General features: G+C 38.6%; 1 protein-coding gene across 12 annotated transcripts in view; it reads right to left on the bottom strand.

Annotated features, from left to right (window-relative positions):
* LOC309864762 (uncharacterized protein) overlaps positions 1-25,332 on the bottom strand; it is a 468,381-nt gene that overhangs the window by 148,212 nt on the left and 294,837 nt on the right. For 9 of the 12 annotated variants that reach the window (XR_014311746.1, XR_014311747.1, XM_082730545.1 and 6 more), the window contains one exon: positions 16,396-16,465. Coding sequence is in view for 9 of the 12 variants with exons in the window: in XM_082730547.1 (XP_082586673.1) it covers positions 16,396-16,465 (70 nt within the window). In the remaining 3 variants the exon portion in view is untranslated. Of the gene's footprint in view, positions 1-2,243; positions 4,702-16,395; positions 16,466-25,332 lie in introns of those variants that run through there. The other 3 variants (XM_082730554.1, XM_082730546.1, XM_082730552.1) reach the window with 2 other exon arrangements.

Below are 25,332 nucleotides of genomic sequence, written 5' to 3'. Positions count from 1 at the left end.
CCCCCTGTTCACATGCAGCATCCAGGATGCCCTGCGGGCGCAGAACTCCAGTGGTGCTTCAAAGCCTGGGCATTCAGCAAGACTCAAAGTGAGGTCCAGGTAAGTGTGCTCTGCCTATGATAGAGGAAGTCATGGTGCTGACAGCCGTAAGAGACCATGCTTTCCATTCAAACCTGAATTTGCTTCAGATGAGAAACAAGGCCATGACTCTCTAGGAAACACAAATTACCAAATGGCCTTATCACATCCTTTCCAGCATATATTACTTCCCTCTATTCGCCAAACACTTGGGCTGAAAAGGATGATATAGAAAGAGTAGGAAATATTCGGCAACCCAGAGTTCCTTTTCCTTTCAGTACCTCCTTAATCATCAGTGAGGCAAAGAGAGAGAGAGTCCGTAGAAAGTGTGAACATCAAGAACTGTAATAAAAACAGCTGATGTAGTTTTGTGCAGCATTCGGATATTCCAGCAAGAATGAAATACACATGCATGCTTTAGTATGAAATACAAATAGTGTAATCTGGTGCTTCTGTTATGAGTTAGATGCTATTCTATTTGCATTTAAAACTCACTGCACAGAATAAAGGTGATTGATAAAAGTCATGCACAAATTTACATTTATTAAGACAACATTACATAGCAAATAAAAAACCATGACAAGTCAGGAGAGAGAGACCACCAAAGAAAAAATATTTTGACATCTTAAAGCAGTTAAGCAGTTTTCCTGGTTTTCAAATATGGCCTGGCATTTTCATTTTGCTCTGGCCACTGCAAATTATGTAGCTGGTTGTGGTGGGTTGAGTGGTGGCCCCCAAAATGGTGTGCCTATTCCTAATCTCTGGACTCTGTAACTTACGCGGCAAAAGAGTGAATATTATTATGTATATCCAAAAATGTGATTAAGTTAAGGATCTTGAGAGGAGGAGCTTATGCAGGATTATCCAGGTGGGTCTTAAATGCATTCATATGTATCCTTATAAAACAGATACACAGAGAAGAGGAAGAGGCAGTATGATGTAGGAGGTAGAGGTTGGAATGATGTTGCCACAAGCCAAGGAACACCTGGGGCCACCAGAAGCTAAAGACACAAGGAGCAGAATCTCTAGAACCTCAGCATGGAAGACGGCCCCATAGACACCATGATTTCAGACTTCTTGCCTCTAAAACTGTGATAGAAAAACATCCTGTTGTTTTAAGGCACTCTGTTTATGGTAATTTATTACAGAGCCCTAAGAAACTAATACTTTGGCTGTTTCATTGAACCCCTTTTCTCACACAAGACCTGTGGGCCTCACTCTAGAAAAGCTCATTCATGACGCCAGCCCATGGAGAGCTCTCCCTTCTCGAAATGAGTGGTTCTTTATCAACCCTTAGCAGGAAGACGGTCGTGTTTGACATGTCCCACACTAGTTTTGCTCCCTTAAAAGCATATCTTAATGGCCAGACCCTCTAGATGATCTTGGACAATGCTAGTTTCATAGAAAATTCTCAGTGGATTCTTGTTGATTGACTATAGGCTTGAGATACCCATGAGGTTTACTTACTTATTTATTTCTCTATTTAACATTTAGAGAACTAATCTCTCATCCTTACCCAAAATGAATAGAGAAACCTTTAGTATTGAACCTCAGGCAAATACATGTTATTTTAACAAGCGATTGTTATACAGAAACCTACAAGTGATTTAAATCCGAAAGGTCTAATAGCCTTACTACTGTTATTGAGGAAGACCAGTCCCAAGGGGCATGGGTACTGGAGACCTTTCTTCAATGTCAGATATTGCTGTTCTAATGACATGTGGTACAATTTAAGGTTAAGAGGGGAGACATTTGGGGACACAGATTTTCTTTATCTTTCGGATTAAAACTTGGAATAGAGCAGTCTACATAGCAGACACAGTCTTGTTTATAGGATATGTGGGCCTTAATTTAAGCTTTATTTCAACTTATGGAATTTAATTTCTTTCAAATTCAGAAGATGGATTAAAGTAAATTTAGTTCAGCAAATATTCACTATCTTCTTTGAAAGAAGCCCTTACTAGTCAGCTGTAGGGTGTATAAAAATGAGTTAGACATAGTCCCTGTCCTGAAGTGACTGATTCTCTAGTAGGGTCAAGCAATAATATAAATGCCTTTAATCTGGTAACTGAATCTATTAAAATATTTCCACACACATACATATACATGTACACACATGCCAAAGGCATGACAATGAAGTAAGTAATTAGTTCTGAGAGGCATTCTTGGGGTGGGTACTCTCGAGATTATGATATTTGGACCACATCTCAAAGAATAGAAATTTCTTCACTAGCCAGACAATTTTGAAGGAAGAATTTTCTAGAGCAAGACTTTGCACAAGCCAGGAGAATACAAGTGCTGAGGTTGGGGCAGGGTTCTTCTAGTATATTGATGATGTTTCTGGAAGTGGTTGTGTGGGAGAAGATGTGGTAGGAGATATGACTAGAAAAGGTGTTTGAACTCTTTTACTAAGAGCCTTAAGTATCAGGCTAAGATCACACTTTATCCTGTAGGATGTGAGAAAATTTGCAGGCTTTTGAGCCAAGGAAATCTGTAACCCCACATTGTGCCATGTTAACGAGGTGTGAACAGAAGAGATAAGAGTTCATTTGTAGGGGGAGTTATTACAAAGGTGTGAGGAAGAGAGGTTGTAACAGCATGGATTTGGGAAGTAGCTTAAGAAACAGAAGGGAAGAAATAGAGTTGTTTAAGAGATAATTAAAAAGTAGAATTAAGAGGACTTAGTGACTGATGGGATATGAGCATTAAAAAAAAAAATTAAAAATGAGTCCAATAAAAGTGGTCTGTGAGCCGGGAGGTTTAAGGAAGTATATAGGAAACACATGAGAAGGTACAGTTCTGGAAGGAACATCTCCAGAAGAATTTCAAGTTCAGGACATGGCAATTTTTGAATCACCAGCAAATATTTTGAATCAGGGCTCAGGAGATATAAAATTTAGAGTCACCAGTGTGAAGACTATGCTTGAAGTCTCCAGGATGAGAGCCCAGAGAGAAAGTACCAAGTGAGAGGAGAAAAGGGAAAAAAAAGAGGAATTTTATGGTAGAAAATTTACTCCTGAAATCCAGAGAAAAAAAGTGTGGGTTTTTTTTTTAAAGGTCAGGTTCACTGAAGTATAAATTTATGTAGTAAGATTCACCCCCAAATTTAACGTCCATCCTGAGTTTTGACAACTACATCCAGTTGTCTCATCACCACCAGAATCAAGATCTAGAGTATTTCCATTCCAATCCGAATTCCTGCCTTCCCTTTAGCAGTTAGTCTCTCACCACACCCACGCTCCTGGGCAACAGCCACTCAGTTTTCTAACCCTGTATTTTTGTTTTTCCAGAGTGAGCTATTGATAGTCTCATATAGTGCATAGCCATTTGAGTTTGGCCTCCTTTACTTGAGATTCATTCAAGTTGTGATGAGTATGATAGGTATTTTTTTATTGATAAGCAGTATTCTATTGTATGGCTATAGTACAGTTTGCTTATCTGTTCCCCAATTGGGTTATACAGTTGGATCAGTTCCAGTTTTTGTTGACTATGAAAAAAAAGCCACTGTAAATATTTGCATACAGATTTTTGTGGAAACATAAATTTTCATTTCTCTTGGGTCAATAGTTGAAAGTAGGATTGCTGGGTAGTACAGCAGGTGTATATTTCACTTTATAAGAAACTGCCAGACTGTTTCTAAATTGGCTATGCTATTTTGCATTCCCATCTGCAGTGAGTGAGAATTCTAGTCCTCTGCATTCCTGCCAGTACTTGGTTATCCATTAGCTGTGGACGGTATCTCATTGGCGTCAAGTTTTTGTGTGTGTGGGAACATGCGCATGCATGTGCGCATGCATCAGGTTTTCCGGGACCATGAACTTGAACCTGAAGGTAAAGCACCATGGACTTACAAATGTGGAGAATGAAGAGGAGTCAGAAAAGCATGCTGAGAAGAATGGAGAAGAGTTTTAGGAGGTAGGGCTTACCATGCCAAAGGGGACAAGAAAGCCTGAAAGGGGAACTAAGGAACGGAGGCTGTCCTCGGTAAGGGAAGGGATCCTAGGGATCTGGAGAAGCCAGTTCAGTGGAGTGGTAGGAAGGACGGGTGAAAATGAGAATGTGCAGGTTTGAAGCAGAAACAAAAAACAAGGATCATAAGAAAGGAAAATCCAAACCAATCCCTGTTACCAGAAAAATCATCCATTGGAAGCCTTAGGGGAAATAATTTTGATACCAGTGAATAATGTTACCGGTATCAACATTACCTACTTTTGAAGAAATGTGATTCTTTCATGGGCATTGGATTTTACTGGCATTTCTTTCAAGTTTCCCTGAGAAGCAAATCCACTTTACCACGGATGCCACTGATTTGGCTGAAAGGAACTTTGGGCGCAGAGAGTGTGGTTGTGGCCGTAAGAGCTTTCCCCAAGTACATGTCCGAGGGTTTTACAACATGCAATAAGTGTGCTGTCAGGAACTTTTACAAGTCAGCTGATGCGTGCCGAGTGCCACAGTCATTCCCCCTTCCCGGACTGCACGCTGCTGGCCACAGCCTCAGCCCGGCTCTCTGGGCTCGTGCCCCCAGCACAGAAAAGATGAATCCACTGCAATGAGAAGGAAACCAACCTGTGGTCAGTTCGGATTCACCACTCCACTTTGTCTCTGCTCTGATTATGAGAGCAGCTGTGGAAGGAGAGGAGACAAGGCTTTAGTAACATGTGCGGACAGAGAACGGTTTTCTTCATCACGAGGGAAAATTTGAATGTGAGAGAGAGTCAGGAATGGCTCATTCTCTCCCTGTCCTTTGAACACATTGAAGAAACAAGGAAGCAGAAAGCATCTAAGTTGCGCTGTCCCCTACCATTTCTCCTCAGTCTGTCTCTCTCTCACACACACACACCCCCCTTGCCTCCATATTTTCATGTAGCCAGCTCAATATCCAATCATTGGAACAATGAGGAACTTGTCTCGCCCAGTTTTCTTTGAGGGGGCTAGAATGAGAGTATCACATTAAAGCCATTAGAGGACTGGAAGTCTCATCCAATGTCAGCCTCCTCCCCTCGTCTTACATGCTAGATTCACAATTCCACTCGAATTCTTTACACGCCAGTGCCATGCCCTGGAATAGACCATCAAATAGGTTGCTACGCAACTGTGATCCTGTGAAAAGAGCACAGGATGTAGAATCAAAGAGATGAGTTTGAGACACAGTTTTGTCACATTCTAGCCATGTGACTGTGAGCAAGCTACTAATTCTTTCTCTGTCTCAGGATTTCCATCCATAAGATGGAAACAAATAGTTCCTAATTTATACCTCATCTTGTGTGTTGGGCATCCAAACAATGTCGTGAAAACCCATATGAACTGTAGAGGGTCTGACAGTTACTGGGCATAGCTATTATCACGCTCTACAAACTGGAGACCATTGCGTATGTGCAGCATGCTAGGAAACTTGACAGGCTCTGATGTCTTGGTCTTGGTCCACCCTTCCTCCCTGGGAGCCGCCATCAGAGTGGTCCAGGCCAGGGAGTCTCTCCCCCTATCCTCTCTGCTGTGCCTTCCTTCCATCTCCTGGAAACAAACTAACTCAAATGGAAAGCTGTACTGCTTACAACAGTGAGTTACCATATATTCTGGGCTCTATGGCTCTCTCTCTTTTGTTTTATTCCCTTTCTTATTATGACAAAGGATAATCTTTTCAAAGAACCTCTTCCCTTGTGCCGTGTACTTACCACTTATTTCCCCACAGCATCAACTTCAGTCAGTTGGCAGGATACCTTTGAATAGGAAATTTAAGGAAGCACTGGTGCTTCCCTAACCCCCACGCTAGGAGTGAACTGTGGATCCAGCTGATACATTTGAGGGTAGATAGTTCTTCTCTTAAAATGGGTTGTCTTTGTCTGACACCATTATTTTGTAAACATTCCCAGGCTCAGCTTGACCATTTTCTGATCATATTCCATCTGGATTTGCTTGATATCAAATAAGGCTTTAAAAAAAAGCTTATGCAAACAAAAGCCCTTATCATCTCAGAGTCTTAACCAAAGTACTGTGCAGTCAGACGGTAGAACCAGAAAATTTGTCAAGGTGCGTGATAGATAAGATAAGTTAGCTTATGAGAAGCCAGGACCCAAGATAATGTCAATGAGAATCATGGTTGTTTTTTTTTCCTTGCAGAATTGGGGCAACAAACTGCCCTTTGCCTGTCAGAATATATCCCATTCACACTAATGTGAATGGTATGCTTGGGCCAAGGACAGATGTGGCCCTTTAGGATTTCAAAACTGGGTGAAGACTTTGAAATAATGGTTGAGCAGCCGGCCAATATGTTGCTTATCACATGACTTAGTTGGAGACTATGATCTCTTCTTGCTTCAAAGTTCCCTTGAGGAATGATGCATTTTCTTTTGTTTGTGTTCTCTGATCTGCACTATGTCAAAGAATCACGTAAAAAATGGAAAGTAGATAAAATGATTATATACAAAGAAATTGTGTTATCTTTGCCTTTTACGAGACAAAATTTGGAAAGTTCTCTTTCTTTTAAGCCCTGATTTGATAAGTCTTATTTCTGTGCCCAGAGTCTAGTAGATAAAAGGGATTGGTAAATATTACTTGAGTGAAATAATATATGGTATTGCCTTTCATAAGTGACAGGAAGGTCAGCTGTGTGATACTCACTTGTTAACTTGGCCTTTTCCCCAGCTCTTTATTTATAAAACAATTCTTGTGTCACTCCAAATCCTGGTCAGAGGGAAAAGAATGAACAGGCCCCCAAAGGAGGATCCAGAGAGATGTGGATTCGAACTTCTCTCAAATCTTTAACAATTATCTTTTCCCATTTTATCTGCATGTAAAGTCTCCACACTGCTCTGGGATTCGATTGCTCTGAGGTCAGCCCATAGCCCTAGCAGAATCGACACCAGCACTCTTTGAGATGGGGCCTCTTAGAAATGGGTTGTTCCAGTTACTTCTACAGAAGGCCTCAGACCCCCAAAAGGTGAGTTAGTTTGCCTTTCCTTGGTTACCTGTGTTTGCAAGATTTTTATTTTGGGTATTTAGTTACTATTTAATTAAAGTAGTGATTTACTAGATCTACTCATACTCACTTCCCAGGAGAAAGGTGCCAGGGTTTTCAGCTCTACAGCGGAACTGTTCTGTGGCAACTTCATTGGCTAGTCGAGCTTTCTCTGAAGGTTATTTGCCAACATAACGGCCCATCAGTGCCCTCGCTGATCTGCCTCCCTCCCACCCCAAAGAGCAAACCCTTTTTGGGACTGCCAGAAAACAACATGAAAAATGAATAAATGCCATTATAGAACCTACTTTCTTAAGAGCCAAATATCTTCAGGTAGAGAATTTAGATCAGAAAATGCTATGTATCAGAGATGAAGATAGATACTGTAGGCCATACATTTTCATCTGTGTTTGACTTTATGGGATTAGCTTTATTGGATGAACTCAAGAAACTTTTCAAAGCTAAGCTGAATTTTATTTTGCAGTCAGCAGGGAGTACATAACACGGAAAATGAGTTTCTGAGAAGAGATGATTCATGAATAAACACAGACACAGAGCTATGAAATGGTTAATACCCATGCTGACTACAATCCAGGGCATTCATTTATGGTGTGATTCATGAATGCCAAATAGAAGGAAAAAGTTCACTTTTAAAATCATTAGCCCAAAGATAAGATCTTTGAGAATCTCATCCAAAGCACCATCCCCTGACTATTGAGAGTCTCTTAATGTTTGCTGGAGATAACCTCTTGACTTTCTTTTTCTGCAATAAGCCTTGTCTGGTGAACCTGGAGCTCCGTGGAAAAAGATAACACCTTCCCTCCTGTGGACTTTGACAAATGACAAGTTCTGAGTCTACCGGAACCACTTTATTCCTATCCAGAAAAATCTAAGAGTCAGCATGTTCTTTTTAGTTAAATCGCTCACTTTCTAATTTCTGCTTCTCATTTGACAAAGCATTTTGTTATGTGGCCACAGTTTGAGCAAAGATTATAGTATTATTAATAAGGTTAAATTTAATAATGATTTTAACCTCAAGCCTATTTGTGAAATTCAGAGATAATGAATATCAGCTACTTTGGGCCCTAGGGGCAGGGGAGGCAGTTTTCACATGTGATGCTGATATCCTAAAGGTACCTCTAGCAGCACTTTTAACACAACAGGTAACCAGGGTGGTGTCTGACCAAACGTGGTCCTGCAGTTGCACGACCAGCATTTAAATCCCAACGCTGCCCCTGTCCGGCTGTTTTCTTTTTGACAAATTACTCAATTTTGTTAAATTCCATTTTCTTATTTATTAAAATAGAGCCCATTTCATAGAGCTGTCATAACAGTGAAATAATATATTAAAAAAAAAAAACTATGCATAGCCCTTGATACATAGTAAGGGCTCAATGCATGCTGATTTTCCAATCTCTCCACCTTGAGTCCACAGTGGCTTGAATTATCAGAAGGTCATAATTATTATCTAGTTTCAACTATACACTGACCCTGGAATATAAGATTCAGGGATAGCAGAAGAATAAAGCTCACATATCCATAGCTTTAAAATGGGTTACTTATTTATGTTAGCATAATTGTGAAAACCTACAGTGCCTTAGAAACAAAAGTTTATTACCACGTTAGGAGGGAACTCTTTGTGGAAGAATATCTTTCCACCCCTGAGAGAGTCAGACCTTCATAACCATTTTTTTCTGTCTCTCCAGGTAGCTTGAGAACTTAGTTTCACTACGTCCTCTACTACAACAGACCTATAATCGACAGGAGAAATTTCCCTGCTCTGTCAATCCCTGACCCTTTTCTTTCCTCACTGAAGTGGTATTCTTTCAGGGCAGGAGGACTGAAGAGAGAAGGAAGGCACATAGAGAAAGCAGTGGTATTAGAATTGGTCATGATAAAGATGGCTAATGCTTTGAAGCTATAGGTCAACTACTTTGCAAACATATCTTTTAATACCCACAACATCTAGTTCAAGAGAGTAATCATCTTCATTTACAGTTTAAGGACACTAAGGGACAGACAGGTTAACTAACTTATCCAAGGCCATCTCTTTAGGAGTGTGGAGGTGGTAATTCACACACAGGTCTTCTGAATACAGAGCCATGGTCTATAAGCCACTACACTGTTGGGAGCCTGATAGCAGTGAACCAACAAAAGGGAGAGCTACAGTGTGAACTCACCAACAAGTGCTAGCCCCAGGGGACATCATGAGGATACCGCACAGTTTCCCAGGAGATCCTTACTATTCTTTAAGGAAAGTGAAGATGGGATCATATCTAGATCTATAGTCGCACAAATAAAGAGTAGAGTTTGGGAAGGTGATATTTGTCAATGTCAGTTTATCCTGGTAAGACCGAAAGGCACTTGGGGATCTCCAATACCTGGCTCATGACTTAATAAACAATAGTTGAATTTCTAACCTTGAAGAAATGGTGTATATGGAATCCGTAGTGCTTTCCTAGTTAGGTGGGGAATCTGCCTTACTCTGAAGCTATCATTTCTTTCTATCACATGTAAAAACAAACAATCTAATTTTAAAATGGGCAGAGAATATACTGTGCTGATGGACTGGAAGAATTAATATTGTTAAAATGTACCTGTTACTAAAAGCAACCTATACATTCAATGCAATCCCTATCAAAATACAAATGGCACTTTACTCAGAACTAGAACAAAGAACCCTGCAGTTTGTGTGGGGCCACAAAGCCTTAAATAGCTGAAGCAATCTTGAGAAAGAAAAATAAAGGTGGAGGTATCACGCTCCCTGATTTCAAATTATATTACAAAACTATTATAATCAAAACAGTATTGTACTGGCACCAAAACAGACACATAGATCAATGGCACAGACCCAAGAGTCTAGAAAAAAACCCACACTGATACAGCCAATTAATGTTCAACAAAGGAGGCAAGAACATACAATAAGGAAAAAAGTATCTTCAATAAATGGTGTTGGGAAAACTGGACATCTACAAGCAAAGAATGAAACTAGGCCACTTTCCTACATCACATGCAAATATAAATTCAATATGGATTGAAGACTTAAATGTAATACTTGAAACCATAAAAATCCTAAAAAAAACATAGACACTAGCTCTTGGACATTGGCTGAGCAATATTTTTTGGATCTCTCTCCAAAGGCAAGGGCAACAAAACCAAAAATAAACAAATGGGACTACATCAAAATAAAAAGCTTTTTCCACAGCAAAGGAAACCATCAATGCAACTAAAACAAACAAACCAACCCTACTGAATGGGAGAAGGTACATGCAAATGATACAACTGATAGGGGGTTAATATCCAAAATATATAAAGAACTCACACAACTCAATAAAAAAAATCAAATTAAAAAACGGGCAAAGGACCTGAATATACTCTTCTCCAAAGAAGACATACACATGAAAAGATGTTCGACATCACTAATCATTAGGGAAATACAAATCAAAACCATAATAAAATATCACCTCACATCTGTTAGAACGGTTATTATCAAAAAGACAAGAAATAACAATTGTTGGTGAGAATGTGGAGAAAAGGGAATCCTCATCACTGCTGATGGGAATGCAAAATGGTGCAGTAACTGTGGAAAACAGTATGAAGGTTTCTCAAAAAAGTAATAATAGAATTATTATCTGATCCAGCAATTCCACCTTTGAGTATTTATCCAAAGAAGATGAAAACACTAACTTGAAAAGATATCCGTCCCCACATGTTCATTGCAGCATTATTTACAATAGCCATGATATGGAAACAATGTAAGTGTCCATCAATAAATGAATGGATAAAGAAAATGTATATACACACACTGGAGTATTAGTCACAAAAATGAAGGAAATCTTGCCATCTGCAACATGGATGGATCTTGAGGGCATTATGGTAACCGAAGTAAGTCAGACAGAGCAAGACAAATACCGAACGATCTCATATGTGGAATCTTAAAAAACAAACAAACTTGAATTCATGGACACAGAGAACAGTTTGTTGGTTGCCAGTGGTGGAGGGCAGGGGAGGGACAAAATAGGCAAAGGTGGTCAAAAGATATCAACTTCCAGTTGTAAAATATGTGAGTGGTAGACCTAGAGGGTATAACGCTAACTAAGATAAATCAGCCCCAGAAAGACAAATACCACATAATTTCACCCATACGTCGAATTTAAGAAACAAAACAAAGAAAAAAAAAAAAGAGATCAACAACAACAAAAACCGCCAGACTTTGAAATACAAAAAACAAATTGGTATTTGCCAGAGGTAAGGGAGGTAGGGGGACAGGAGAAATAGACAAAGGGAATTAAGAGTACCCTTATCATGAGGACCACTGAGAAATATATAGAATTGTTGAATCATTATATTGTATATCTGAAACTAATATAGCATTATATGTTAATTATACTTCAATAAATAAACATATATATGTCACAAGGATATAATATATATCATGGTAACAGTAGTTAATAATACCATATTTTATATTTGAAAGTTGTTAAAAGAGTAGATGGTCAAAGTTCTCATCACAAGAAAATTCTGTAACTATGGTGACAGATGTTAACTAGATTTACTGTGGTGACCATTTTGCCATGTTTACAAATACCAAATCATTACACTGTATACCTGAAACTAATACAATGTTCTATGATAGTTATACCTCAATTTTTAAAAAAGCGATGAAAACTCAAATTGATGGATAAACATAGTAGCCTGAATTTCTTCGGCAATATAACCTGGCATATTTCAAGTTCAAATAGGAAATAACCCTCTATTTCAAGCTGAAAACTGGCTAGTTCATGGAGGAATGCGAGAAATACCTAAATTAGAAACTGCTAGAGACAGAGGGGAAGAAGAGAAAAACAGAAGTAAGGAGAGAAGGAAGAAGTCACCATTGGAGTAAGAAGTAAATTTTACTGGTTACCATCCTGTGACACCTGTGTGTACCAGGCTGCCTGCCTGTCTGGGGCTCTTTTCCCTCTCTAACAGCTCCCTCTTTGCATCTCTGAGGCTTTCGCCCATCCTGACAGCCCTGGCTGGTGTCCAGAGCCCACTCTCCTGACTACTGAATTTCTTCATGTTCATTTTGTAAGCTTATGATTGCCACGGACAACGCTTGTTTAGTGTCTTTGCACATGGGAAGCATTTTCAGGTTCACACAAATATTATTCGGTGATCATCAATATGTTGACTACCATGATCTCTGTTGGTCGCTGAAAATTTCCAAAGGCTACACAGATGCTGGGTAAGAGCCTGGGCTTTGGAGCCAGACTCATCATGAAACCTGGCTGTGCTGTTAGCTGTGTACCTTCAGCAAGTGACTCCATCTCCCCTTTCTGCACATCAGGGGTGATAGTAGTACCCACAATGCACCGTGGTTATGAGGATCAAATGGTACTGAGGGTTCTTACCTTTCTCTTCCAGGAACCCATCTGACAGTCTGGGGAAACCCTTGGAAACTTTTCTTAGAATAACATTTTTTAAGAACATTAAAGATATATGTAATACTTTATTATAAAGCAAATTAATATATATATATATATATATATATATATATAACACTTTATTATAAAATAAATTAATCAAAATTTGGTTATCCAAATATTTAAAAAAAACAAATTTGTGATCATTATTAAATGCAATAAATAATAAGACCTAATGGTAGGTTTAATATCAATGGGAAATTTCAAGTTTGTGATAACTACTAATGTTATTTTGACATAGCTGGGACAACTGAAATGTACTATGAAAACAGCTGATTTCCACTGGTGACAAAAACAAGGGTACGTATAACTCTATCAAAGTTTACTGCTTGTGTCTATTTGAAAGAGATGGGAAGTTCCAGTTAAAGGTTAGCAAAAATAAATATATAATTTTTTCATCTAAGTTCAAAGATCCTCCTTATTTCCAATCTCAGACTTTTTGGGGGAATCCATGGGCCCCAGAGAAAGCCATGGATTGATGTTAGATAGGGCTTAGTGCAGTGTGGCTCATAAGGAGAGCTCTCTAAATTACTCATGATGCGAAGATTTCTTCTTAGAAATTGAAATGATGTCATTCTGCTAGAATGAGCCACATGAAACTGCAAATTTTGTAAGTTAAAAAAAATCAATTTTTGGCAATTTCATATGGCTCAATCTAATATAATTTAGGAACCATACAAAGTGACTTATGAAACTATTTTAATTCTTTAGTATATGAAGTTTTTTTTCCCTAAGCAAGTATATATTAGCCTATGGTTTTTTGAAAGTATAGACTATTTGGAGTTACATATTTGACTTTACCTTTGCGTTCATTCCAGTATTTGTTGACAAAGACAAATGGACAACATTTTGGGTTATTCTGAGATTTATGATAATGCCTAACATACATCTTTTTCTTAATTATAGAGCATTTTGTTATGTCTGTGATTTACACATCCCTAATGATTCATTTAGACCTAAAAAATCTCTCCTTTTTTGCCAAAAAGTTCAGCCTTATTAATCTGGAGGAAGTCTATGACCTAGCTGCTTTTAGGCTTGACATATTATTTGTAAAGATACTTTAAGGTGTTTCAATCACCCAGAAATGATTATCTACTATAGTCACAGAATTAACATGTCATCCTGGGCAGCCTACGATTGTTTCTGGATTGAAAGAATGTTGGCAAGGGGAGATTTCAGTTGCTTAATACAAATTCAAGTTCTTACAGCAGTGTTCCATTGTAGGTTTCCTTTCCTATAGCCCCAGTTAGATGGTACAGTGTGAGGGTAGAGATCCTCTTTCTCTTGTGCATGATAGTATCCCCACTGCCTAATGCTGTGCCTGGTATTTAATAGTAATGGTGCCTGGCATTCAACAGTAGATATTCAATAAATGTTTGAATGAAAGAATGAAGAGATGAAGAAAGACAGCCCCCTAACTGTTCTTCTTACCTCTGGCTGATAAAAGAGAAGAATCAATGGACAGCTTTGATTTGGTTTATCATTAATGTTCCATTGTTAACTTTACACTCTCAGAAATATTGTCAATTCAATAAAATATAATCAAATGGGAGGGAAATAATTAGCTTTGTGAGCATATAAAAAATACTTTTAAAGATGAACACATTCCTTTTCATAAAATGTACACTCAAATTGAATATATCAACAAGACTGTTGAGTTTGACTTAAGAAAAAAACTCCACTTTTCAAGTATTATCAAGCTCTTTGGGGCATCTCTGTCCATTCAAACTACTGAACAGATTACTAAAAAGCTGGTAGTTTATTATGGAAAATATACGCACAGAAATATTATAGGAAATATACAGATAAGAAAATACTAAACACACATGACACATAGTAGGTACTCATAAATCACATGTTAATTGGATTGATTAATATGACCAAAAAATCCACTTTAATTTTTTTGTTTTAAAATTGTTAATAGAACAAGCATTATTTCATGTGTTTATTAATCATGCCTTTTGCTCTGAGGTATTTCCCTTGCCCTTCTTATTAAAATTGGGTTCTTCGTATTTTTGATTGAGCTACAAGAGCCCAATCTTTCATCCTAAAAGTTGACAATATTTTCCCTACTTTAACAATTGTCTTTTGACACTAGTGTGTGTATATGTGTGTGTGTGTGTGTATGCGCGCTTGCCATAAATGATTATTATTCTATATTTCAAAAGGTCTTTTCAACACAATACTATCAAATATTTATAATTTATTTAATTCTTTTATAATTTACGTGTTTACATTCACATTTTTGACCTATCTAAGTTGGGGATAAGGAATCATGCAGGGATCTAGCTTTATTACTTTTTAAATGGTTATCTAGGCATCCCTGATTTTTTCATTGTAAACCTGTTTTTTTCCCCACTGTCTGGAAAACCCAGCATTATTGGTCACCCTGCCATAAACTTGTGATTATTTCTGAGTTCTTTCCATTGAGCTTTCTATTGTTGCAAACCACAATTACAGTTGGTTAATCCACACTTGCTATTTTCTTTCCCAGAATTTTCTTTGCTATTCTTACATGTTTATTTTTCAGACAAACTCACAGTCATTTTGCAAATTCCCCTGAACTTGTGACTTTGATTAGGGTTTTATAAGCATTTAACCCAGGGCCTGACACATAGTCAGCCCTCTGTAAGTGTGAGCTATCATAGTAATTTTAATAAGAATTATGATTACCATGTCAAATATCATGATAGATACAAAAAGGATTAACATCTTTGCAGCATTGAGTCTTCTTATCCAAGAGAAAATTTGGATAATTTCCATTTATTTGAACTTTAAAAAATATTCCTCGGTGGTTGAAATGTTTAGTCTACTCACTATTTACTCTAGTCCTTCTCTCTTGTAACAATGATTTTACACCTTCCTCATTCTCCTTAAATCTCCTTACCCATTGTCAATACCTCTGTCGAGAAAGATGTAGCACCTGGCTACGGCTCTTTCATTTTCCTCCAAATTAGCAAGCCTACCCCCATTGGCATTCCTTCTCCCCTTCCTCCTTCCTCACCCCAGTTACAAGTGATCTGATCTTCGTATTGCTGAATCCAATGGTCATTTCTATGCCTCATCTGACTTGACCTCTCAGCAGAGCATCTAACATATTTGTTATTTCTTTCTTAAAATACTCTTTTCCTTCTGTTCCCCTAAAATCATTCTTAGATTTCTAATTCCTCTTGACCGCTACTTCTAAGTCTCCCTGACCTTTAAATGTTCACATTCATCAGGGATTTCCTCTGGGCCACTTTCTTTCTCTTCCCATTCTTCCTTAATGACTGTAACTACTGCCTTGACTTTAAATAATCATCCATATGCCAAAGACTTAAAACTTTATCTCTGGCCGGTTTCTCTACTTCTATGGTCCAGTTGGAGATATCCGCTTGCCTACTGAAATCTCCACTCAGAAGTCTTGCTAGCATCTTACCTTATTTTTTGTTTATTTATTTATTTGAGGTGGGGGGTGGGGAGGGGGGCAGAGCACAAGCCCCAGTTGGGGGGGGCGGTGGTGGTAGGGGCAGAGGGAGAGGGAGAAGCAGACTCCCCACTGAGTAGGAAGCCTGACACAGGGCTCAATCCCAGGACCTTGGGACCATGACCTGAGCCAAAGGCAGCTGTTTTACTAGTTGAGCCACCCAGGTGCCCTCTGGCATCTTATTTTAGATTTTAAAAATTGAACCAATTCATCCCCTACTCCACTCCAGATCTTACATCTTCTAATGCTCCCCACTTGAGGATGTGGCCTCCATACACTCCATTGTCCATGCCAAAATCTGGGTATAATCTAAACCATTGACAATCAGCTCACATTCAAATCATTACCAAAACTGTTCAAGAACTCTTAGATCCATTCACTGATTCCCATCTTCACCACCCCCACCCAATTCCAAGGACCCCATCACTAACCTGGACTCTAGGACAGCTTCCTTTCTTCTGCATGTTTGCAGGTATCCTTTCCAACCAAGCCATTCTGTACCTGAAATTCAAAGTAATAGTTTAAAAATATGAACCTGATATTATTATTGCTTTGCTTAAAGCCTTATAGTGGCTCCTCGTTATTCTCTTAAGAAAGTTATCATCATCCTAAGGTCCATTAAGACCTGTTCTTAAACTTTTCCTCAGCATTATCTTCTGTCAAACTTCCTTATGAGTCTCTGCAGAGACTATACTCCCTGAAAGAGAAGAATTGTCCATCTTTCTCCTCTTTTTTGTTTGGCCAACTCCTACTCTTCTTAAGCTTCATTTTAAATGTTACATCTTGGGGTGCCTGAGTGGCTCAGTCAGTTAAACATCTGCTTTTGGCTCAAGTCATGACCTCTGGGTCCTGGGTTCAAGCCCCATGTCAGGCTCCCTGCTCAGCAGGGAGTCTGCTTCTCCCTCTGCTTTCTCCTCACTCGCCCCTGCTCATGTGTGTTCTTGCTCTGTCTCAAATAAATAAATAAATGAATAAATAAAATCTTCTTAAAAAACACAAATATTACTCCTTTAGGGAGGTCTTTCTTGACCTTCAAATACAGACTCCAATATTGTATGCACTTACGGTACCCAATACTCTTCCTCTATATTATAGTAGCTATCATATAATTTAAAAAAAATGATCCTTGTTAGTTATTAGATTGTATTCTACATGTCAAGGACTCTATAATTTATAGACCTTTTGATTTTTAGGTAATAGTAGAGTCACATGCAGTTGTAAGACACAGTACGAGAATTCTTGATTTCCTCCAATGGCAACAACTTGAATGAGATCACAACCAGGAAACTGACATCAACAGAATCTGTGAACCTGATTCAGAGTTTACCAGTTTTATAGGCCCTAATCTGTGTATATGTGTGTGTAGGTGTGCACCTATCTGTGTGTTGTTCCTTGCAATTTTATCACATGGAGATTTGTGTGACCACCACAGCAGTCATGACACAGAGCAGTTCAATTAAAAGGATACCTCTTTACAGCTACATTCCCATCCCTCCCTATGAACTCTTAAATTGCAACATATCTAGGACTTAAGATAGAACCTCATGTATAGTAGGTAGTTAAAGAACTTCTGTAAAATGAATGAAATTAATAAATTACATAATTTATTAAAGCTGAAATTCATTAAAAGAACAACTAACCACAACCCACAAGGACTTATCCTAGAAACTTATAGTAGGGAAACCTATCAAAATAATGTCCCATTACAATATTTACAAAAGAAAATTTAATAGACAAAAAATTATTTAAAATTTATATCAATTTCAAAAATATAGAACTATTCTTACTTAATATGATAAAGGAACCCACTTAAATAGGAAAACAAATATTAATACCATGGTAAAACATATTTGTCCCTTTGAACAGGAATGTTTGCTGTCACTATTATTATTGTTTTTTTAGAATCTGGCCAGTGTAATAAGATATGAAAACAAAATAAGAAAAAAAGTTGATGAAGAAATTGTCCATGTCCTCCAGATAAAGAGCACCAGGAACAAACCTGTTGTTAAACAATTTGGGCTTAACAGTCCTTGCAGGGAGAGAGAAGGCTAGCTGGAGAATGAAATGAATGGTGAATTGTGGGGTGTCTCACTAGCAAAATATTGGAAAGGACTTAAATAACTTGGCTTGTGTCAAATGATTTTGGGGTGGGTTGAAGAAGTAGGACTCATCTCTGGACAGGATGTGATCATGAAATGGAGATAACTCTATAAGTGATTACCTTAGTAAGTCTTTTCTAGAGGTATGGAGACTGGGCAAGACTAAAGCTGTAACTGGTAAAAATTAATGATCACTCATATTAGTCAAAATAGGGATATGTTTGGTATTTTGTGGCTTGGACATTGTTCATGTTTTGTCTGTGCTCAGATATGATTAAAGAGTGGTCTTGTTTTTGTCTGGATTCATGATGGTCACAGTGAAGCCTTGTCTGATGCTAAAGTTTTGTGAAATTGTATATATTTGATGGAAGAACACTAAGGCCTAATAGTACCAGACCAGCTCCCGGCTGTTAAGTATTGATTTTTTTTTTCTTTCTCAAGACAAAGTATCATTATTTGCAAACCATATTAATATATTTATCTAACCACTGTAATAAGAAATTAACTTAATATTTATCAAAATAATATATTATTCAGCAGTATTTGTATAAAAGACAAAGACAAGCTATCCATAGCATCTATATCAGTAATAGGTCACTTTAAAATAAAAAATACTTTTTTTCATAATAGAAAACAAATACATAAACTAAACTTAGTAAGGTATATTAGGGAATTTAGATAGAAAACAAAACAAACAAACAAAAAAAACAAAAAAACCTGTACTCACACATAGAAGACAACTCATTTAGAAATGTTCTTAATAGGCACCTGGGTGGCTCAGTGGGTTAAGCCGCTGCCTTCAGTTCAGGTCATGATCACAGGGTCCTGGGATCAAGCCCCACATCAGGCTCTCTGCTCAGCAGGGAGCCTGCTTTCCTTCCTCTCTCTGCCTGCCTCTCTGCCTACTTGTGATCTCTGTCTGTCAAATAAATAAATAAAATCTTTTTTTTAAAAAACTTCTTAATAAAGATGGTACACTTCTTTTTGTATAATTTGTAACACTCATCTACTTCAGGAGCTACTTTCCCATGATTCAGAATGCTTTATTATGAAGGGAAAGCTATAATACCAAGAGTTATTTCCTAATTGTATTTGAGGGTCTAGTCTACCAAATGAAAGGACCAGGAAAAAGCAGGTGAGGTACTGTAAATCTTTGCAAGCAAGTATTTTCTAAGAATCAATTCTAAGGTTAACTTAAGAGTTTACCTTCTAAACATTTATAGCTTATCACTGGGAATTGGCAGGGGTTACAAACAAAGCAACTCATTATCTTATCAAATCATAGTATCTCAATGATAGTGGAAAATTTATTTTTTTTAATTTTTAAAAAAGATTTTGTTTATTTATTTGATAGAGAGACAGAGATCATAAGCAGGCAGAGCAGCAGGCAGGGGGGCGGGGAAGCAGGCTCCTGGCTGAGCAGAGAACCCTATGTGGGGCTCGGTCCCAGGACCCTGAGATCATGACCTGAGTCGAAGGCAGAGGATTAACCCACTGAGCCACCCAGGTGCCCCCCATTTTTTAAAAATTAATCAAGATATTAATGGGGGGGACGCCTGGGTGGCTCAGTGGGTTAAGCCGCTGCCTTCGGCTCAGGTCATGATCTCAGGGTCCTGGGATCGAGTCCCACATCGGGCTCTCTGCTCAGCAGGGAGCCTGCTTCCTTCTCTCTCTCTGCCTGCCTCTCAGTGTACTTGTAATTTCTCTCTGTCAAGATATTAATGGGGGACCTGGGGATTCAGTTAGTTGTCTGCCCTGGGCTGAATGAAGTCCAGATCCCAGGGTCCTAAGATAGAGGCCCATGAAGGACTCCCTGCTTAGCAGGGAGTCTGCTTCTCCCTCTCCCTCTCCCCATTGCTCATGCTCTCTCTCTCAAAGAAATAAACAAAATCTTTATTAAAAAAACAATAATAAAGAGAAGTAAAGTGAGAAATGACCTCAAAACCCCAAATTATTTTATCATGGGATGACATAGAAGATTCTTCCCTTGTTCTATGAGAGGTAGCAGTTGTGAAGAAAGGGGCAGGATTATGGAAATTAGAGATCTAGCTACATATTCCTTCTTTTCAATTTACTAGACTATGGAAACTTCAGCATGTTATTTAAATTCTCTGACATTCAGTTTCTTCATCTGGAAGTGGGGCATATTCCCAAACACTTAGCACTCTATAATGGTCACATGAGACAATATGTTAAAAATAAAAACTACTTTATTGCTTGACACTGAACTGCTCTCAGAGAAGAAAATGCTGATATCCTACATATACCTTCCCCTTCTCAGTTTTCTCCTGACGATTGATGTAGAAGAGGAATTTAGATTACAATTCTCAACAGATATCTGACATTAAACATCATGAACCCTGGGGCTCCTGGGTGACTCAGTGGGTTAAAGCCTCTGCCTTTGGCTCAGGTTATGATCCCAGTGTCCTGGGATCAAGCCCTGCATCGGGCTCTCTGCTCAGCAGGGAGCCTGCTTCCTCCTCTCTCTCTGCCTGCTTCTCTGCCTACTTGTGATCTCTATCAAATAAATAAATAAAACCTTTAAAAAATATAAAAAATAAACATCATGAACCCTAATGCTTAGCTCTGAACTCAAGTGTTCTCAGTAATTCTGAACTCACTCAGTTCAGTAACTATGCCTTACGGTGGTAAATTTAAAAGAATTTAAAAAGACATTCAGACATTTACTTTAATGGGGTTCTCTGATCACCAATGCATGTGGGAGGGTCAGGGCGGGGGGCTCCCAACACAACACCAAGAAATTCTCTGGCGCCAGGTGGGTGTCTTAAAGCTCAATTCTGACACTATCTACCTCAAGATAGCATCAGATTCCACAAGGGCTCCGTCCCCCAAGCCTGCCCCATCCCCCTTAGATGCTAATCACAAGCCCAGATGGTCATCTTTCTGTCTTACCGATTGGGTATACACCAGAGGTTCTTACAAAACCCCTCGCTGGGTTCAATTGATTTGCAGGAGCAACTCATGGAACTCAGGACAAGATTTTACTTACTAGATTACAGGGCTTTTTAGAAGAAGGATGAACAGCCTGATGGAAGAAATGCATGGGGGTGGGGTGATTTGGGAGGTTGGGGAGGTGGAGGAAGTAGGAGGAAAGGGCCCAGAGCTTCCACACTCCCTTCAGGCTGTCCCTCTCTTCATATCTTGTGTTCTTTAAGCCAGAAACTTTCTGAACCATGTCCTCTTTCAGGTTTTTATAGAGGGTTCATTACACAGCTGATATTGATCAAATCACTGGCTGTTGGTGAATTGATTCAACCTCCAGCCCTTCTCTCCTCTCCAGCAGTTGAGGGACATAGGACTGAAAGTTCCAACCTTCTAATCATGGTTGGTTCTCCTCAGACCCCTTCCTTAGATGCTTTCCAAAAGTCACCTCATTAACATAAACTGTAGTAGAACGCGGGGGAGGAGTGGTGGTGGGGGTGAGGGTTGTTTTCGAGGAACAACAGGACACCCATGTCACCCTTCTGGATCTGAAGTGTTTTCAGGAACAGAGACCCTACATCATAATAAAAGATGCTCCCATTGCTCTTAGACCTCAGAAATTTGCAAAAGGAAGCTGAGCCAGGATCTGTAGATAAGAATCAAATATATACGAGAAATATATTTTGGTCACCCGAATAACCAAATATATAGTTCTTGTAGATAGCAATACTGCATACCTTTGCCAAAGTTCCTTAATGTTGGGCCATTCTTAGACTTTCTGCTCCTCCTGGGGAAAAGCTGATTTTCCTTCCTACCTCTGACCCACTAGCAGTATAATAAAATGCCAGTTGACAATCACAGGTGTTGGAAATGAACCCACTGGTGTTTCTTCATTGAAATGCCTAGAACAGAAATGAGACTCTTAAGACCTTCTACCTGGCTTTCACTGGAGGGAGACTTGATGAAACACCTCCAGAGAATTATCTCCCTTGATTTTCTTGTGAAACTCCTAGGATCTACTATTAAACCCAGGATTTTGCCTCAGAGAGGAAAGGGTTTCCTCAGAGTCAGAGAGGATTTCTAAGCATTCTTCCTTAAGCACCATCCTCCTCCACCAACAGGTTAGGATTTGCCTGCAGCTATGGCACAGACTATTAAAGGCAAACTTGTAGTTGTTCCTCGGGCCTTCTGCCTCTAGTCCCCCTTCTCTATCTGTGTCTTGGCTGCCCATTTCCTCTGGGGTAACCTTATCTGGTGCTGACTCAGTGGAGCCTTTGCTTATCTCTCTGCCCTCCTCCAAAACTCAAGACCAGAGACATTTACAAACCTGACTGGGAATGGACTTGGAACCACCAAGCTCAAGTCTCATGTGAGCCAAATCACTATTTAATCAAGTTGGTGGATGTGGAAGAAAAGAGCAGAATCACTTAAGTATGGACGATAATAGTTCCTGACTTCACCTCTGCTTGTGAGAAATAATCACTCTTCTCAGTGACACATACAGTAAGTCAGAAGATTGCCATTTACTGCTCTTGCTTTTAGCGCATTCTTCAACATTATATATGGCTTTCCATCTATCAGCAAAATCTTAGATTTCATTGACATATAGGTTATAAATTCATCTTGGAAAAAGGAAGACTCCTTTTCTGGCATGGAAATATAATATATGAGTATATACAACTTAGTTCTACCTTAATTTAATTATAATATGAGGTATCTTGTAACTTCTGTTTTCATTTTATTTACACTTTTTTTTATGTCCCAAAAGTCTCAGGTGCATAACTTTCTTCCTATTCGGTATTTTTTAGTTGACGTTGTTTTTTGAAATGAAGGGACTATTTTTATCCATTCTTATATATTGCTGAATTTTCCTCGGAAACATTAATAACTTACTGAAAGAGAAATATACAGAAGGAAAAGGATTTTTTATTGTCAATATTTGAATATTACAAAATCATTAGTAATTGGCCAACATGAATATTAAGTTCCTCAGTCCTAAAAGAAAGCTTGTACTGATAGCTATCATTGCAGTTTCTTTGCTAAGAATTTTATAGATATTTCAGTTATCCTCACATCACCCTCAACAAAGTAAATTATATATTTGGCTATTTTTAAAACCTATGATGCACTTGAGACTTTTAAAAAGTGAAGTAAATTTCTCAAAGTTACACAACTGATTAGTGACAGAGCTAAGATCCAAAATTATATAATAACTCACTTTAAACATCATGAGATCAACTTTTTTTTCCCTCCTAGGATGTGATAGACAATAATTTTACCAAGTTTATATAATTAACAAATTAATCAACTAAACAAATGTAGCAGATATAACCCCCCACACACTCAGGTGTGCAAAAACAGCATATTCCCTATGGATTAAAACAACTTAATTTCTGACTGTTAGCCCTGTTAATCTCAATCTTTCCAGCATCCTCTAAGAACACATCCCGTACTGTCCAGGGACCTAACATGATGTTATGACTGGAGGGACTTGTAAGCCTGTCCCTAATCAGCCAGCCTAGATGCACCTCATATCCATTCCTCTTTGAGGGTTTGCTACCTCCTTGGAATTGCTGCCTTCTAGGCAGGACCTGAGTCCATTCTATTCTTGAACACTCAGAAATCTTTCTGTAGTCTCCATATTCTCTGCCTCATTCTTTCTTTATCTTTTCTTCTTTATTTATTTCTTTTTGAAAATAGGGACAGTGAAAGAGGAACCTGGCCGCTATCTGCTTTCCTCATTTGTCCAGTTTTTGTCTATACCTGGGAATCCCAGTCTTCATTTATTTCACCAGACTTTCTTTGTTCACTAAGGGTTTAGACCTTTGTAAAATAAAACCACAATGACTGATGTTCTCTACTCTGCTTCATTCCTGGCCTCAACCTTTCCCTGAGGCAATTAAGTTTGGACTCAGCTGCCATCTTGATTGGGAGAAACTGAGGGGTGGGGGAAATACAGGAAGAAATATAAGTTAATATTTCAAAATATAATCACAACCCACAAATATTTAGAAAGTATGAGAATTACTCTAAGTTTGAAGGGGCATGGGCATGGGGTGGAGGATGCCAATAAGTAAAAGAAATTATCCCAATCCCGAGGAACTCTCAATTTATTAATAATTGGAATAAAAGAAAAAACAAAACAGTTATCTAAAAGCCATCAGAGAACAACAACGCCAAACTTTGCAATAGGAAATCAGAGAGGAGAGAATTGAGAAGGTGAAATACAGAAATATCAAAGTATTTTAATAATTCCCACTGCCAAATTAATTAAATATTACCAATGGAACTCAAAAATATTTACTAAGCATCTATCTGTACCAAGCACTCTACGAGGCACCAGGAATACAAAAAGGGAATATAAATTTATCTTGTAAGTCAGGGGTAGGGATGGTGAAGATGAGGAGGAAAAGAAGGAGAAGCACTTTTTAAAGAATGTGATTTTGAGCTGGGTTTTAAGGACAGAATAGAATTGTATAATGGAATTATGATTAGAGAAAACACTGTGTGCAAAGACAATGATAGAATTGATCTTGCTTTAAATTCTTCCCTTCCCCCAAGCTTGGGATGATGAAGTTTTGTTAGGAAAAGCAAACAGCATGAGAAAAAGGGGAGGGGCTTCATCAAATACACCTTGGTTAGAGACCTCCTTATAGGACATGAAGGAGAGGGAAGGGGTTAGTTTAGATTCCCATATATTGAGGATGAGAGCTGAAGCACACTATAGCTTAAAAAATGGTCTACACTATGACCAGTAAAATAAGCAAATGGCCTAAGGTCAAAATGATATAATACCTCTTTGCTCAGCTCTATATGTTCCAAGATAGGACCATTGACAGAATGATAGACTAGTAACTCTGCAAAGATCATGTGCTCTAAAAATGCTCTGACTACTCCAGCAACTTGTCTGGTTTACAAATTCTGAACAATCCAGGCCAAGACCATATTATGACTAATTCCAGCCCTGAAGTCCTGTAAGTACCATACCCGCTGTTCCTCCTCTTTTGACTCAATCCATGCTTCCTCCACCTTGTATTGTCTCTTGCTCCAGGAGGCTAAATCATGCTAACCTTTTTTTTTTTCTTTTCTTTTCTTTTACTACGGGTCTGTTCCTGGTAGTCTCTGGACAGAGTTTTAGCAAACCAAGATTATCAGAGACCTTGATGCTATAGAGACAGAGTCTTACAGAGAGCCACACTCAAGAGCCCTTGAGTCTCTACTTCCTTGAAGCCAGTCTTCCTGTCATGAGAAGCCAAGTCTCAATACCAGTGTGAGCTCCAAATATTTGTTGAGCCCTTTGACCTTGGTCTTATTTTGTCTTATGGA

The sequence above is a fragment of the Mustela nivalis genome (assembly GCF_964662115.1).
Source record: "Mustela nivalis genome assembly, chromosome: 5".
Lineage (NCBI taxonomy): Eukaryota > Metazoa > Chordata > Mammalia > Carnivora > Mustelidae > Mustela > Mustela nivalis.
The sequence above is the reverse complement of the archived record's forward strand: the minus strand, read 5'-3'. Positions and strand labels throughout refer to the sequence as shown.